This window comes from Sander vitreus, chromosome 20 (genome assembly GCF_031162955.1).
Source record: "Sander vitreus isolate 19-12246 chromosome 20, sanVit1, whole genome shotgun sequence".
NCBI classification, from domain to species: Eukaryota; Metazoa; Chordata; class Actinopteri; order Perciformes; family Percidae; genus Sander; species Sander vitreus.
This window is the reverse complement of record NC_135874.1, coordinates 9,351,843-9,365,182: the sequence shown is the minus strand read 5'-3', so window position 1 is coordinate 9,365,182 and position 13,340 is coordinate 9,351,843. Positions and strand designations below refer to the sequence as shown.

Here is a 13,340-nt window from a genome sequence, read left to right as displayed (position 1 = left end):
ATGATGGAGGGAAAAGACAACATGGTTAAGCAACCTCTCCCTAGTATGTTGTGGCATTGAGGTAAAATTGCTTGATTACATTTTTTAAAGAGACCTGTTAAAAGTGAATTGAAAGCCATAAGCGGCAGCTGGATGGTTGGTTGGTTGAGACTTTCTTTCACCATCAGATGTGGTTTCTTGAGGTGCTGGATCTCATCTGTTTGGGGGGGAAAAGGTGCTCTAAAGGCCTCAGTTCTGGGAGTTTGGAGAGGAGCTTGTTCATACATGGTTTGCAAGTGGAACGTGTGTGTGCGCTCTTATGTGTCCGTTGCATTCCACTCCACCCGTTCCGAGTTCTTCTTCGTGGATGACATATCATTACCGCAATTACAGGGCAGGAGGACTTCGACCATAGACACACACAGAGGCGGGCACACATAAAGGTGCAGTGCAAATGTATGCACACATATGCAAGCCAAATGCATGAAGGCAAATTAAAGAACAAGCTGAAACTCTGAATTTTGCTTCAGACACTTTGCCTCTGTCCTTCTCTTTCAGCCTCTCAATGCACACCCTCTCTCTTACACATACACGCACACACACACACACACACACACACACACACACACACACACACACACACACACACACACACACACACTGCATATGTGTTGAAAGCTGCCAGCCGACGTGGGAACCCAAAGAGGTTCCTTTTTTTATAAATCCCCTCTCTGTCTTTTCCAAATGTGTGTGTGTGTGTGTGTGTGTGTGTGTGTGTGTGTGTGTGTGTGTGTGTGTGTGTTCACGCTCCCCTCAGAGTAAGCACAAGCACAGCATTCCTCTATGCCTTCCTCTCCACCCTTCTTTCCCTCAGCCCTCCCTCCTTTTCTGCATCCCCACTTCTCCACCCCACCTCTCTCTCTCTCTCTCTCTCTCTCTCTCTCTCTCTCTCTCTCTCTCTTCTGGTAAAAAGGTACTCACTCTGTGTGTGTGTGTGTGTGTGTGTGTGTGTGTGAGTGAAAGAGGGTAAGTGAGAAAGAGAGAGCAGGTCTCTCCTAGACTGAATACCTTTTGTAAAAGGAGCTGGGGTTGAATGGGAGTGGTGTTGGTGGCAGTTTCCCACCATATTTAGAAGATACCCCCCCTTCCCTCTTTCTCTATATACATACACACACACACACACACACACACACACACACACACACACACACACACACACATATCAATGTGTCTGTGTGCGTGCATATTAAATGCCAGCACAGATTAAAGTTGTCAGTTGATAAAATGGGTTTAAAAGGACTTGGATCAATCCCAGTCGTGTGTGTGTGTGTGTGTGTGTGTGTGTGTGTGTGTCTGCATGTGTCTGCATGTGTGTGTGTGTCTGCGTGTGTGTTGCAGTAAATAGATAGCCATTCAGTTTCCAAGCACTGACACTTGAGAGCATTCCTCACTGCTTAACACACCCAAAAGGAGGACGAGGATACCTATACCTTTGTCTCCCTTTCTATCTCTCTCCTTCTGTGTCGCTACATTAACATGCACATTACTGATCAGTTACACTAATGTGTCTAATGTGTCAAGTACACTCTGTCAAGAAAGGAAACACATGTATGATGAGTGTCTACAGCCTGTGTTTGACATATTCACATGATGCTATTGCCCTCATACTCATGACTGTTAAACCACAGAATTACAGAGAATAACATTACCTAAGTACCAAATAAAGTTCGGTTTCATTTCTCTCTTTTGTTTCTCTTTTGTTTTTGTTTTTTTATTTCTCTTCTGTCTCTTTGTTTGGCTACACCTCTCCCTTTTGTCTCCATATTTTTCTCCTCCTGCCTTTCTCTTTTCTTTTTTTTCTCTTTAACCACCAGAACAACTCCAGAAACTAGATGAACAAATTTTGTGGACAGAAATTTGTCGTGCATATGTCTTTGCTTTCCCGCTGCGCCTCAGGAGCTGGGAATATTAGAAAGAATTGACGAGGGATCAGCAGCAGTTTATTTTTTTATACCTTCCTGCTTCTTTGTTTTTTAATCACATGGTTGCTGGTATTTAAAAATGGCATTTGTTTAAGATTCTTGCAAAGCATGTGCATGAGCAGTCAGCAAAGTTTAGTACTCCAAACTCCACCCCAATATTTTTCAGACCAATGAAAACTAGTACCTTGGTTGCAGTTTTTGTGTGTGGTAGGAATCAAGAAACCAAAATTAGAACCAGCTTTAAGTTCCTGAAAGAGTTCCCAAGTTCCTGGAAAAGTTTGTGTGCTGGATAAAAGGGCTTCAATCCACTCTTTCTCTCTGTTAGTGGATATTAGTATGATGTGTAGCTGGTTATGGTTTCTGCACTAAACTGTAATCCAGGATAGGAAACAGGGGCTCCTTTTGCTGTACGTACCACAGCTGACCAAAAAGGCCATAGTCTTTTGGTCAAACATGGCTCCATGAGAAGCCATGTTTGTTGAAATTAAGATATAATGCTCTGACACAATGTCTCTCCATTTTGCATACCAGTGTATGTCGGTTTGATATCAACATGCATACTTCTGAGACAGCATATTAATCCTCTGTAATTAATCCAAATACTAAAACAACACTCACTAAGACAAATACAAAACAGTGAGCAGTTACCAAGCAATTACCTTGAATACACTGCATTTCATACCATGTTTACAATTCTATACGACGAAAGAGATGCTTCAGACACACTACGGTACATAACATTAATAGAAAAGCACAATTTTTGGAATTCAAAGAGACACATTCCTCAGACAAAAAAAAAAAAAAGCTGTTACTCTTCTTGCAGATTAGGGTCTGTGTGGCCGTAAAAGTTCAACCTGCTTTTAGTCCAAGTTTCTAGACTTTTAGAGATTTCCATCATCTCCACTTCCTGTCCCTTGATGATCGTGCATTGGGGAAGACTGCATCATTACATCTGAAATCAATGCATATCTCTTTTTGTGACATAGTCATTTTTGAGAAGGATTGAGTCATGTGTGAACCATGTATCCTTCCCAAAACATATTTTAGAATGGATCAGACCAGTATACTGTGGATTTCACAGGAGCAAAGTTATCGATTTTATCAGCCCGATGATTGGAGCTGAATCGTGTTGAAAGCTGGCGAAAAGACCACAAACAATAGCCTGTTAGGATTCTTACTCCTATATGTAAGTGGGCATTCACACAGTCTGCGTTGACCGTCAGACGGTATGGCATAAACGCAGGTCTTTCTATTCATTTTGAATTGTGGTATTGCGTTTAAGCTGCGGCGGGGTTTGTCGCAGAGGGGACACGCAAAAAAACGCAGCGGGCCTGGGGTGAAAAGTTGAGATCGAATCAACTTTTGGAGAAATGCAACCCCAAGTCATGCTGCGTTGGCCAATCATGTAACCGGCGATTTTGAGGCATTGTGAGAGTCCCGTACAGGAAACGGGAAACATCACTGCCACAAGAACGTTTTAAAACACGAAATAAAAGCACTGAACTGTCCAGAAATTTGTGTAATAGCTGAACGTTTGCCAAACAACAAAGCACAGTCGATCTGTCTCGTTCGTCTCTTTTCTTTCTCTCTTTCTCCGTGAAGCTGCCTTCAAGTGTGGTCGGAAACGTCGAGATCTAGAAACGATCTGACGGAAAACGGCAGTTGTGAGATAGAAAGTCTACTTTGGGTGGGGGTTGAAGAACACAACAGGACATCACACAAATGGGCCGTTTCATTGACACTCCCCCCGCCGCACAACCCTGCGGCAAATCGCCGGATCGCTGTTTACCTGTCTGAACGCAGCCTGAAAGTGTGCAGAAGGCGAAGAGGAGTGAGAATACTGCTATGAACAGCCCTCTTGGCCCTAAAGGCATACTGCAGGGGGAAGCTTCAAGGATGCTTTGCCAATGGAAATGGAACTTTACTGAACAAAATGACTCTCTATAATAGTCAAACTATGAGATTGTACGACAGAGTAAAGAACTTTTAAATAAGCTTTAAATTAGACAGAGCTTTCTTAAAAAAGAAATGTCATTCATATTTGTTTAAAGTTTTAGGCTTTTAAAACTCCCAAACACAAACTATTTTTACAGTACAGAGCTGACAAAGCCTCTCACTGCTGTCATTAACAGCAGAGGAAAACGAGTCAGACATGCTGATGCACTGATTCACCATTGCACTGCATGACAAACCCCAGGAGCCAACTGACTTTGATCTCCCCAAGTTTTAAAAAGTAGCGGTCTGCTTGTGCAGCAAAGTAGAAGAAATGCATGTGTGGCCAATTAGCTAATGTTAGCCTAATATCAGCCTGGCTTCTTTCACTGCGCTGGTAGAAACCACATTCTGTCACAGTGTTTTATTTTCCTTACGTCATCAACAAAATCTCTGTGGTTTGAGGTAGAGGAAGAAGTGGACATGTGATTATTTTAACACTGGCTTACCAGAGTTTTTGTTTTATGAATAATTCATTCATGTGTAGGAAAAGAGAAGTGCAAGTTGGTAATCATTTGAATTTCATGAGTATTGTTTAGTTATTTTTGCTAAATATATAAGGCCTAATTTAATCAGAGCAAGAAATACTAGTCTTAAAAGATTTTGGCTGTTGCACGAATGTGTGTGTTTGTTCTACGGCTGCTTAAATGATGGTAGGGAGAGGGCGGTGTGAAGCAGTCGACTGGAAGTAAGTCAGACAGTCTGTTAGGAGGTTGTGAAATATCTGTTATGCTTCATCCGTATGGACAAACTGGAGTCACTGTGTGTGTGTGTGTGTGTGTGTGTGTGTGTGTGTGTGTGTGTGAATGGCTATATGAGTAATGACTCGTGTTATGAGTTCAGAGCTGCCCCTGAACATCTCGGGTGTGTGTGTTTTACTCTATGCATTTTCTATGTTAGAGAGGCAGTTTCCATGCTTACACAGGGCTTTTTGTCTAATGACACAAACACGTGTACAGTACATGCACGCACACACACACACCCCAATACGCACACACTCACACCCCAATACGCACACACTCATGCTCCTTCACACAGACAAGTGGGGGATTGTTTTGTGGATTCTACATGGAATTTTTCTTTTTAACAGAAATGTGTGTGTGTGTGTGTGTGTGTGTGGTGATGTCTGAAGCTATCAACAGCAGCATCATCTGGTAATGATTCCACTGGAAAACAAAAGTAATTATTCATTCATTGATACATTAAATGTCCGGGTATGTGTATTAGATCCTGTAGGAAACAGCTGCAGGACAAAAAGTGCATCTACATTTTCCCTACATTTCACTTCCACCGTGACTCAGTAGACAAATGGATGATCAGTTGTTTTTAAAACTTGCTTTTGCAATGTGCAATTTCACACATCAGTTGCTTCAAATTGCAGTGAAAGGTTAAGTGTTTACAATGCCAAGAAATTACATAAAAAGACATCAGTAAGCTGAACACACCACATTGGGTTTATCTACTAGACTGCTCTGTGATTTATTTAAAGTAATAGTTAGCATTTTTTGGGAGATGTGCTTATTTGAGAGTGAGAAGATCGATAACACTCAGCTTAAGATTGAAAGCAGGGGGGAAACGGCTAGCCTGGCTTTGAAAGAAGACAAGAAATAGTTTGACACATAACCGTGCTAAAACTGCAACTTGTCGTTTTTTACACTGCAGTTTTTTGTACAGATTAAACAAACAGGATATACCATGTTAATTAGTGAGCTTTAGAGGTGCTGGTAGGCCGATTTAGTTATTTTAGGACAGAGCCAGGCTACCTGTTTCCCCCGGTGTCCAGTCTTTATGCTAAGCTCATCATCTCCTGGCTGTTACGCTTAATATATAACATACAGACATGAGTGTCATCGATCTTCTCATCTAAATATCAGCAAGAAAGCAAATAAGTGCATTTCCCAAAACTGTTTCTCTTAAGGGTGGGCTCTCTGATTTGTTGTGAACTGACCCTTATGAAGAGAAGAAGCGACCCAATACAATTAACCTTGTTGACAAGTAGTTATTATATTGCTTACAGAATGTAGATATTCCAGTTGAAATTCACTCACTTCCCGTATGCAGAAAAGTCTTCCTGCCGGTAACCTTACCCAACACCAGGCTTCCTTTAACATCATACAAATGGCATACACATTGTCTCATTTCTACTTGTGATTCAGGCTGAGTATTCATGAGTAAAAAGATTGTAAGAATATAATGGATTTCTTCAGGAAATTAGGGGTTATTTTAAGAACACTAGGTTATTGGAAGAGATGCCTTGCACTGTCTTCTTCTTCATTTGCTCTCCATTTATCATTTAGCCAATCCTTCATTTACTTATTCCCTCTCTCTTCCTCCGTTCTTTCTTCTCTGTCTCGCTCTCCTCTTTTTCCTGGCAGAGTTGAGAGTGGTGTTACCATCTGTCTGTGATGTGTCCTGGACGTGTGTGTGTGTGTGTGTGTGTGTGTGTGTGTGTGTGTGTGTGTGTGTGTGTGTGTGTGTGTGTGTGTGTGTGTGTGTGTGTGTGTGTGTGTGTGTGTGTGTGTGTGTTTGTGTTTTCAAGGCAGGATGGCCAGGCTGAGCTGGGAACGGGGCTCAGATGGGGAAAGAGGGAAAGTTTTAGACAAAGGAAGAACAAAATCAAGAATTAAAAGAAGAGATAGCCAGAAAGGCTAGAAAGACGTTGAGAGTGATGTGTGTGTGTGTGTGTGTGTGTGTGTGTGTGTGTGTCTATATTGCAACAGTGAGCCACAGCTGTGGGCTCTACTAACCCTTTCAAAGACCTTGTCAGTGCTAGAAGACGACCAGCTGAAAGAAAAGACACACAGGTGTTTTCAGAGGAATGCTGTATGTGTGCACGTTATGTGTATATATATATATATGTCAGAAATGGATGTCTTTACTGAAATGAAAAGCCATTCCCTAATGCATGCTGTATGTGTGTGTGTGTGTGTGTCTCTGTGTGCTAAAAGCAGCTTATAGCCATTAGTCAGTAGCTCTTTAGCAGTGATTTCACTCGCCAGCATTGAACTGAAACCCCTACGTCATTCAGTAATCTATCTCTGGCAACATCTGTGTGTGTTATGTGTGCATACCTATATGTTTAGATTTTGTGAAACATTTTGGCTGGAGTTCATTCTGCATCTGCTATATGTGTGTGTGTGTGTGTGTGTGTGTGTGTGTGTGTGTGTGTGTGTGTGTATTCCCCCTAGGAAACAGCATATATATCACACCGTAAGTGTATGGGAGCTTCAGTGGTTTTTGCTGTGTATGTGTAAGTGTGTACGTTATGACAGATAAAGTGCCGGTTAGCAGCTCGGTTAAAACCCTGATGAGGACCGCGTGCACGGCCGACACACATTGCCTAGATTTGTTTTTGGTTCTTGCCCTATAGCCAATTAGGTGAAGCCATGTTATTTTCTACTTAAGATGAATGGCCTCGGTTGTTGTTTTTATTTTATTTTCATAATTATGCTTTTTGGTTTTACTGCTATTATTATGCAAGCAAAGAAACCATATCCAGATTTAGCTCTCTGGGTTACTCTCTAAAGAGTGGCAGCACAATTGACCCCAGAAGGCCTCGAAACACATCCTATTCTTGCTATGTGTTTGCATGTTTCATATGGAATGCTGATTTGCTGTGTGCTGTATTTACGAAGGTAAAAGCAGGTGCAGTAATCCCTATTCACCTATCAAACTAAGACCTTATTCATCCACTCTTTCTCTTTTTATTAATCCTCCAAACAGGATACTCACTGTAATCCCCCCTGTATTTTACAAGTGAAGTGCTTTGAAGTCTCTCACTCTTGTCTCTGTTTTCCTCTGCCTATTTTTTCTTTGAAATTGACATGATGTGGCTTGTTGTATTTTACCAAAACCGATGTGCCTGTGAAAAGCCAGTATAAGAGGGGGAAACAACATATTAGGAAGGTTTTTGTTTTTTTTACAAGTATTAATATTAATCTGTTAGAAACAGTGTTTCTATGTGTCTATTTTCTTTCCTCTTGTACACAAGGTTATATTTCTTGACTTGGTTGACTCGGACCAATTGTCTATCTTTCCATCTCTCTTATTGTTCTGCTTGTGTGCACCTTCCTTAGAATCAATCCTTTGGATTCCCCTCTCTCGTTCTAGAATTTTTCCAGTTTTCATATGGCTTTTTCTAGTTTTTTTGTCATGTTTATGTCAACACCTTATCTAAATTGGAATGAAAACCACATAACTACAGTAAACTCAATGGAAACAACCAAATTTAATAAAAGCTCCTCAACAATGCGAAGAAGATTTCACGCTCACATGAAGTGGAAAATTGTTTTGTTGACAAGGAAATTGCATAATAAACACTGATGGAAACACACTAGTAGGCCTTATGCAGACTTGGCATAAACTGGCCTCACAATTCATTGTACAACAGGAGTAGTTTGACATTTTAGGAAATACGCTTATTTCATGCTGAGAGTTAGAGGATTGATACCACTCTCACATGTGTCTGTTAAAGCTTAGCCTTCTAGCATATAAGCTAGGCTCTTTACATCTCAGTTTTTGTACGAATAAACAAACAAGATTCAATATGCTTTTTAGTGAACTTCAGAGTCGGACTCGATTGGCAGCTAACTGGCTGATTGCTCCAGCTTCATGTTTACAGTATGAGACTTTTGGCAAAACAAAACAAATATTATTTCCCAAACTATTTATTTAAAAAAGTAGGTTTCGACTTTCTGAAATTTAGCAAAGATGGTTTGTTGATTACACATAGAAAGCCATATGTTATACCTTCACCTTTGGATTACATTTTGAAATATATTATATATATCCTGGAATCCTGTTTGATTGCTTTTAAACCTTGACCAGTAGGCTAGAGGGAAATACACTAAATCTGGTTTCGACCTTTCATGCCAAAAATGTCTGTCTCTTTGTCTTAGTCACTACACGTGTGTGATATGACTGAACAATACTGACGTCCCTGTACTTTTCTCTGTACTTCCCCAGGTAGGGCAGTTCAGTGAATTTCTCCATGAATGTACGTCACAATGATGATGACAGACCAGATTCCACTGGACTTGGCTCCGCCCCCCCTCCTGAACGGGGAGGTCCCTCTCATGCCTCACATGGTTAACGGTGACGCAGCACAGCAGGTAAATACTCACGTAAACGCACACGTCTGTCGTTTGCATTCAGTCAATCTTGCAGAATGAACGTACAAATGCATCCTCCACCTTTCAACATTCCTGTGTTGCCATACATACACACAATGACCAGATGCATGCAAGAATACACATCAAACAGTCACGCAGGCACTTCTCTTTGTTGTCATTTCATCACATGGCCCATGGGTTGTTGCCACAGGTAATGAACAGCTGCCAAGCTGTTACAGTAAAGCATTTGTCACGTAACCGGAACAAAAACAAACACAGACGCATACAGGCACATACACTCGCATTATTCAATCCTAGAGATGTTTCTTTGCGCAGGATATAACTGGGTCCATTGATGGATCCCAGGCGTTAGCTTAAATTACTTTGGGAAAGTTTTCAACTGCTTCTCTGAGGCTGACTGATCTTCTGATGAAAAGCAGCAGAGCCAACTGGGCCACCTTCAAAGTACAAAACCCCACCTGAGCTCTGCATACGAAGCGATCGACGCAATTAAAAGCATCTCAGTTTCAGACAGATATATTTATACACTGTGTGCTTTTGGTAATTGAGAGATGATGTTTGTGCATTGTCCACAGCCTGCTCCCTCACAGCCCAGAGGAAGCATGGTGGGAGTGTTTTGGCTGCGACACATACCAGTTAGGGAGGGTTTTGGCTGTAACACACAGCAGTTAGGGTACTCTTTTTATTGTAACACCCTGCAGTTTAAACTTGGTTCCCAGTGTGAAATCAGGGAACCGATGATTATAAAGATTTGCCTCTGCATGCATGTGTCCATGTGTGTGTGTATTTGTTTGTTTTTTGATCTGTCGTACACTGTGCGTTTCTTTTACTCTTTTAGCGTCTGTGTGGGCACACAAGTGTCTGTATTGAGTCTGAGTACATACTTCTGTGTTTGTCTTTGTTTGCTTGCTGATAGACAATCAGCTTTCTTGTCTGTCAATCTGTGTCTACCTGCCTACACTTATCTGTGTCTGTGTTTTCCTTCAGTGCATGCAAGCAAAGACACCAGAAGCATTGTTAGGGTGCATCAAAATATAATTCTACAATATATAATGGTTAAAGAAATACGATGCATTGTGGAGAAAATCTTATAATGAGCATGCTCCCATCACATCTAAGCCAGCTGTAACTATAACTTAGTGGAATTTCTCATCGAGGGTTTCTTTCATTTTCCTTTCTGCAAAAGTGAAACGTGTTCCGTGTATCCTTATAGTAAGAAAGTATCTACTTACAGTACTTTACAATTTGAACCAATCCCGATTTAAAAAAAAAAAAAAAAAAAAAATTGATTTGTTAGTTTTAAAAGTTATAACCGTTTTCCCCCTATGACATAATAAAGTGCAACACTATTGACATTTCCTGGCCCTTACTGTCCATTCCCATATCTAGCCATTCATTTGGCCTTGGTCTGTCATGTTTGTGACGTTTAACTTGTGGCGGATTGGGCCTTTTGGAAATGGTGGGTGTTAATGTCTGCTACAAAAAGAAATATTGAAATAAACAATGATATTACAACGTTGTCTATAAACGGCTTGTTTTGACCATTGTCTGTCTATCCCAAGCTGTATGACATGTCAGCCAGAAACGATCACAACAAAGACAGAAAAGCCCATTTGTGGAGCAGATTGGCAGGACAATGAATGTTGCTGGTGAGTGTTGTGCTTTTATCACCGTAAGTGCGTCATAGAAACAGAACCCACGTGCATTAATCAAAAGCCCCCCAGTGCCCTGTGAGTGCTTTTCTGCCAGAGAAAAATGCCCTAAATAAACTAGATAACTAAAAAAACTATTCTCAGAAGGTGCTTACATGTTTATTCACCTGCCAAATAAAGTGGAGGTTTGGAGAAAATCAGTTCAGCCAAAGTCAGACTTTTGTATATGCTCTAAGTGCATTTGGCACCAAAATCTAGAAGAGGTTAAACTTAAACGTTTAGAAGCAACCTTATGTAACCTTTTTTTTACTCTAACTTAATATTTAAATGTTTGAGTGTATCAAAACATTAGCTGACTGGACCATTACAGTAACAAATATGCTACATGACTATTTTACACATACTATAATCTTGGGTGCGTATATTTATGCATTATGTATAAATTATACATAACGCATAAATATACGCACTCACTCCGCACACACACCCACATGGTCTGATATGGGGGTTTTCTCAGTCTTTGGGAAACATGGGTCGCCCTGTACTATGCTGGGGTTCCTATAGCAACAGCAGCTGCTGCAGCAGCCGACAGAGCAGGAAGTGTTTGTGTGTGTGTGTGTGTGTGTGTGTGTGTGTGTGTGTGTGTGTGTGTGTCTGAGGGAGAGGAGTAGGTTATCGCTGAGATGGGAGAGCATGCAGACACTACGGGAGGAACGCAGGTTATGAGGATTTTACGACGGGACACCTGTAGAGCATAGTCAGGGCTGTGCTTGTGTGTGCATGCATGTGTGCTTGAATACATGTGCGTGTGTGTGTAATGGAGGGTCACCTGTTTCATGTCTACAGCCATGTGTACACTCTCAACAATCTGTATGCGGAGAATATGACGGTAAGGTGCATGCACACTCCCTTCTGGCATATTCAGCAGAAACACTGTGAAAGCAAAACAGTGTTAGATATTTTGCCTCATGTGTGTGCGCCACCTGTCTGTATGTTTAATTGTGATACTGTATATGCATCATTCCATATGTGTAATATTTGTGTGTACTGGTTTTAGTGGTTTCCTGCCAGTCAGCATTGTCTCACCATTAGCTTATCTAACACTTCGTTTATATGTGTGTGAACTCTGTGTCCGCCCTATTCTGGGATCCAAAGCTTATTGTGTGTTATGTCACCTCTGCAAGCCTATTAGCTGCCCAAGCAGAGAGTCCTGTTTTTGTGATTCTTAAAGATGGATTTATGTTAATGGAATTATGCTTGACAGATTTGATTCCCTTGTTGCCTTCTGGTTTTCAATCATCAATTAATTGAATCCGTGTTTTCTAACCGTGTGATTATTCGTGTGTGTTGTTGGTACAGGTGATCCTGGTGCAGGTGAACCCGGGAGAGACGTTTACCATCCGGGCAGAGGACGGCTCACTGCAATGCATCCAGGGTCAGTCCCATGATATACTCTATTAGGTTACACTTTACTTGAAGGTATCTACATAAGAGTGACATGACACTGTCATGAACGTATCATAAACAAGTCATAAACGTTTATGACATAACACTTGTTTTAGTAAGTATCATTCGGTTTTTGTTATGGTTAGAGTTAGGGTTAGGGTTCATGTGTCATGACAGTGTCATGTCACTCTTATGTAGATACCTTCAAGTAAAGTGTTACCCTCTATTATTATATAAACATGGTGGTGTAGTGTCTTTTTATTGTATTATTATTATTATTATTATTATTGTTATTATCTAATCACACAATGACGTAAATCAAGTTTAATCCAGTATTGAAGTAAAAGGCCCTTTGGCCTTTTGACCACTAAATAATCCCAAAACTAAGGGTGGCTGTTCTGGTACAGGTCACTAAGGAAAAGCAATCTGTTTTTTTTTTTTTAGAAGTCCAGGCTGTTGAGAGGTCCTACATAATGCCTTACATAATGTTGTAATGGTATATGGTTAATGATAAACCAAAGTTATGTATGGGAGAAAGAATATAGTCAAACATAGTCAGCATTTTGGGAGATGGGGAAGGACACAGAGTTAATGCCCCAAAAAGGTGTGGCTTTTGACTAGCATCGAATTTTAGATTTGATTTTACCTCTTACTGTAGGTAGCCATTGGGGTACATTTATTTCAGTTCATTATAAAAAATCAAATGATGGAGACTTGAAACTGGCTTAAGATAGGAAACCCACACAGGGGATGTCATATGCTAGTTGTTCTTCATCGTGTGGTGATACAGGTGAAAGCATGGATTCTTGGAAGTTGAGAAGCTGACTCTCAAACCTAGGATGTTGTAACTTCTCATCAGCACATGAACATCATTTTAATGATGCAACTTTGCACATATTTGTATTATTATAAATTAGGAGTGAATGTGTTTGTAAAATTGTATATTTTGATGTTTTGTACTTCTCTTGCATTGAATGTATGAATGAATGAATGAATGAATGAATGAATGAATTTATTTAGTTTTACCTACCTGCCCAGGGACTACGGTTGGAAAATAGCAATTGGGCTGCAACCTGGTGCAATGCATCGCTCCTTGTTCTTATACAAGGTTAATGGTTAATTGTGCATCGTCCCTGTTTAAACAAAATTACATTACA

The 13,340-nt window shown here is 40.6% G+C and overlaps 1 protein-coding gene across 2 annotated transcripts in view; it reads left to right on the top strand.

The window, feature by feature from the left end:
* Nucleotides 1–13,340, top strand: part of fndc3ba (fibronectin type III domain containing 3Ba) — a 107,175-nt gene that overhangs the window by 16,740 nt on the left and 77,095 nt on the right. The window contains exons 2-3 of one of the 2 annotated variants that reach the window (XM_078276815.1): nucleotides 8,919–9,064; nucleotides 12,097–12,172. In XM_078276815.1, the coding sequence (XP_078132941.1) occupies nucleotides 8,948–9,064; nucleotides 12,097–12,172 (193 nt within the window). In that variant the 5' untranslated portion in view covers nucleotides 8,919–8,947. Of the gene's footprint in view, nucleotides 1–8,918; nucleotides 9,065–12,087; nucleotides 12,173–13,340 lie in introns of both variants that reach the window. The other variant, XM_078276814.1, reaches the window with a different exon arrangement.